Source organism: Phytophthora parasitica, assembly GCF_000247585.1.
Source record: "Phytophthora parasitica INRA-310 unplaced genomic scaffold supercont2.17, whole genome shotgun sequence".
Lineage (NCBI taxonomy): Eukaryota > Oomycota > Peronosporomycetes > Peronosporales > Peronosporaceae > Phytophthora > Phytophthora nicotianae.
The window spans coordinates 110,090-111,591 of record NW_008649003.1 but is presented as its reverse complement, the minus strand read 5'-3'; the positions used below and the strand labels follow the sequence as shown (position 1 = coordinate 111,591).

At 45.8% G+C, this 1,502-nt stretch overlaps 1 protein-coding gene across 1 annotated transcript; it reads left to right on the top strand.

Annotated features, from left to right (window-relative positions):
* Positions 1 to 1,150: 1,150 nt before the first annotated feature.
* PPTG_22459 (hypothetical protein) lies at positions 1,151 to 1,381 on the top strand (the record flags this gene model as incomplete). Its single annotated transcript, XM_008904308.1, has 2 exons — positions 1,151 to 1,210; positions 1,253 to 1,381. 2 exons carry the CDS (start codon positions 1,151 to 1,153, stop codon positions 1,379 to 1,381), a joined length of 189 nt encoding a protein of 62 aa, XP_008902556.1.
* Between the last annotated feature and the right edge of the window lie 121 nt (positions 1,382 to 1,502).

The following is a 1,502-nucleotide window of genomic DNA, read 5'->3' as shown; positions in this document are numbered from 1 at the left end:
TGTTCCATTAGATCGGTGAACGATACCGTATTTTGGAAAACCGAGAGGTTGCATCAAGTCAACCACTGATCAAATAGAGTCGACAAATTCAGCAACGCCAGCAGAAATGGGAACCGACCATGAATCACACTCAAATCGAATTGTTTGATCTCCTCTGCTATCGCACCGTTCGGCCTCTAAATGGTGCTGTACTGCTTAATAATCGCCAAGCAGATGTGCTCTCCGACTGCAGGGTACCCAAACACGTAAGGCGCGTTATCATATTTCCAGATCAGATTCTTGTACAAATTATCAAACGGTACTTTCAACTCGCCTCCTCTCCACGAAACACACACTTATTTCCCATAAAGTAGCATATATATGGACGATATACACCCCTTTTAAAGCCAACAATCGTCATATTTTGTCGGAGTGGCTACCAGCCAAGGAAGGGAGTGAATCCTAAATCTTGGTAACGCCGAAGCAATGCCAGCGGTTTAAGATATATATTCGGAGTAACCCAATTTTAAGTCTCGTCAAGCTTGGTACTATTATGACCCTTTAAGGGCTCTGCCGCTGTTCTCTGTGTTTTCAGCGGTGAGGCTTTGGCGATAGATGTCCTGCCAGCAACTTCATTTTTGAAGATTTGAAAGCTCATGACACCCGTCCTCCGACAGGGTTAGGTGATTAGGTTCAGGGACTAAGGTTGCTTTTAGGGTCGCTATAAGGTGTAAGGTTGTTGTAACGCCATTCATATTTTGTAAGTTGCTTTAGACAAAAATAAAATTGTGGACTTCAACTTGGACAACTGGTCTGATTGGTCCAAATTTTTCCAAACAATAATGGCACTAAACTTTATGTAACACCTCATCTTTGTTAATTTAGATAATTTGAGGCTTTCAAAAGCGACTCAATACGTAAACCTCGCCGACTACTAAGTCCACTTACTGTTATGTTGAAAAACATGCCGCTACAACGTACTGCCGTTAAAACAAATACTTTAGTAGTTAGAATAACGACTGAGTCGGTGGCTGTGAACTGGTAGTTTTGTAACCAACGCGGTACTAGAAGGTCCCCTGTTAGTCTAGAAACCACCACTAGCTAGATGAAGCTTCTAACCCCAGTTTACGATCTACTTTCAACAACGCAAGTGCCTTCTCATCCGACCGCAATGACCCAGTCTCTACAGCAGCTTCCAACAGGCTATCAGCCCGAACAGTCAAGTGAGTCGGTAGAAGCCCACGCAACCAACGTGCAGATCAAATGTTGATAGAGCAAGCTGCCCCACGAGTGCGGGAGAGGCCCTAACAACTGCAACGTCAGATCCAAGGTGACCAACAGAAGCACCAGCAACCGCTACGTCGAGCACGAGGTGACCGACAAGAGCGGCAAGTACAGCTAGCAAGGTGGACAAACAAGGTTGTGAGGCCGACGAGGTCGGTGTACTCCACGCCTACCTGTCCTTCCTTTTCTTAGAATTTACCGTGACCGCCGACCAATCCGGCGTACACCGGCGTCACCTG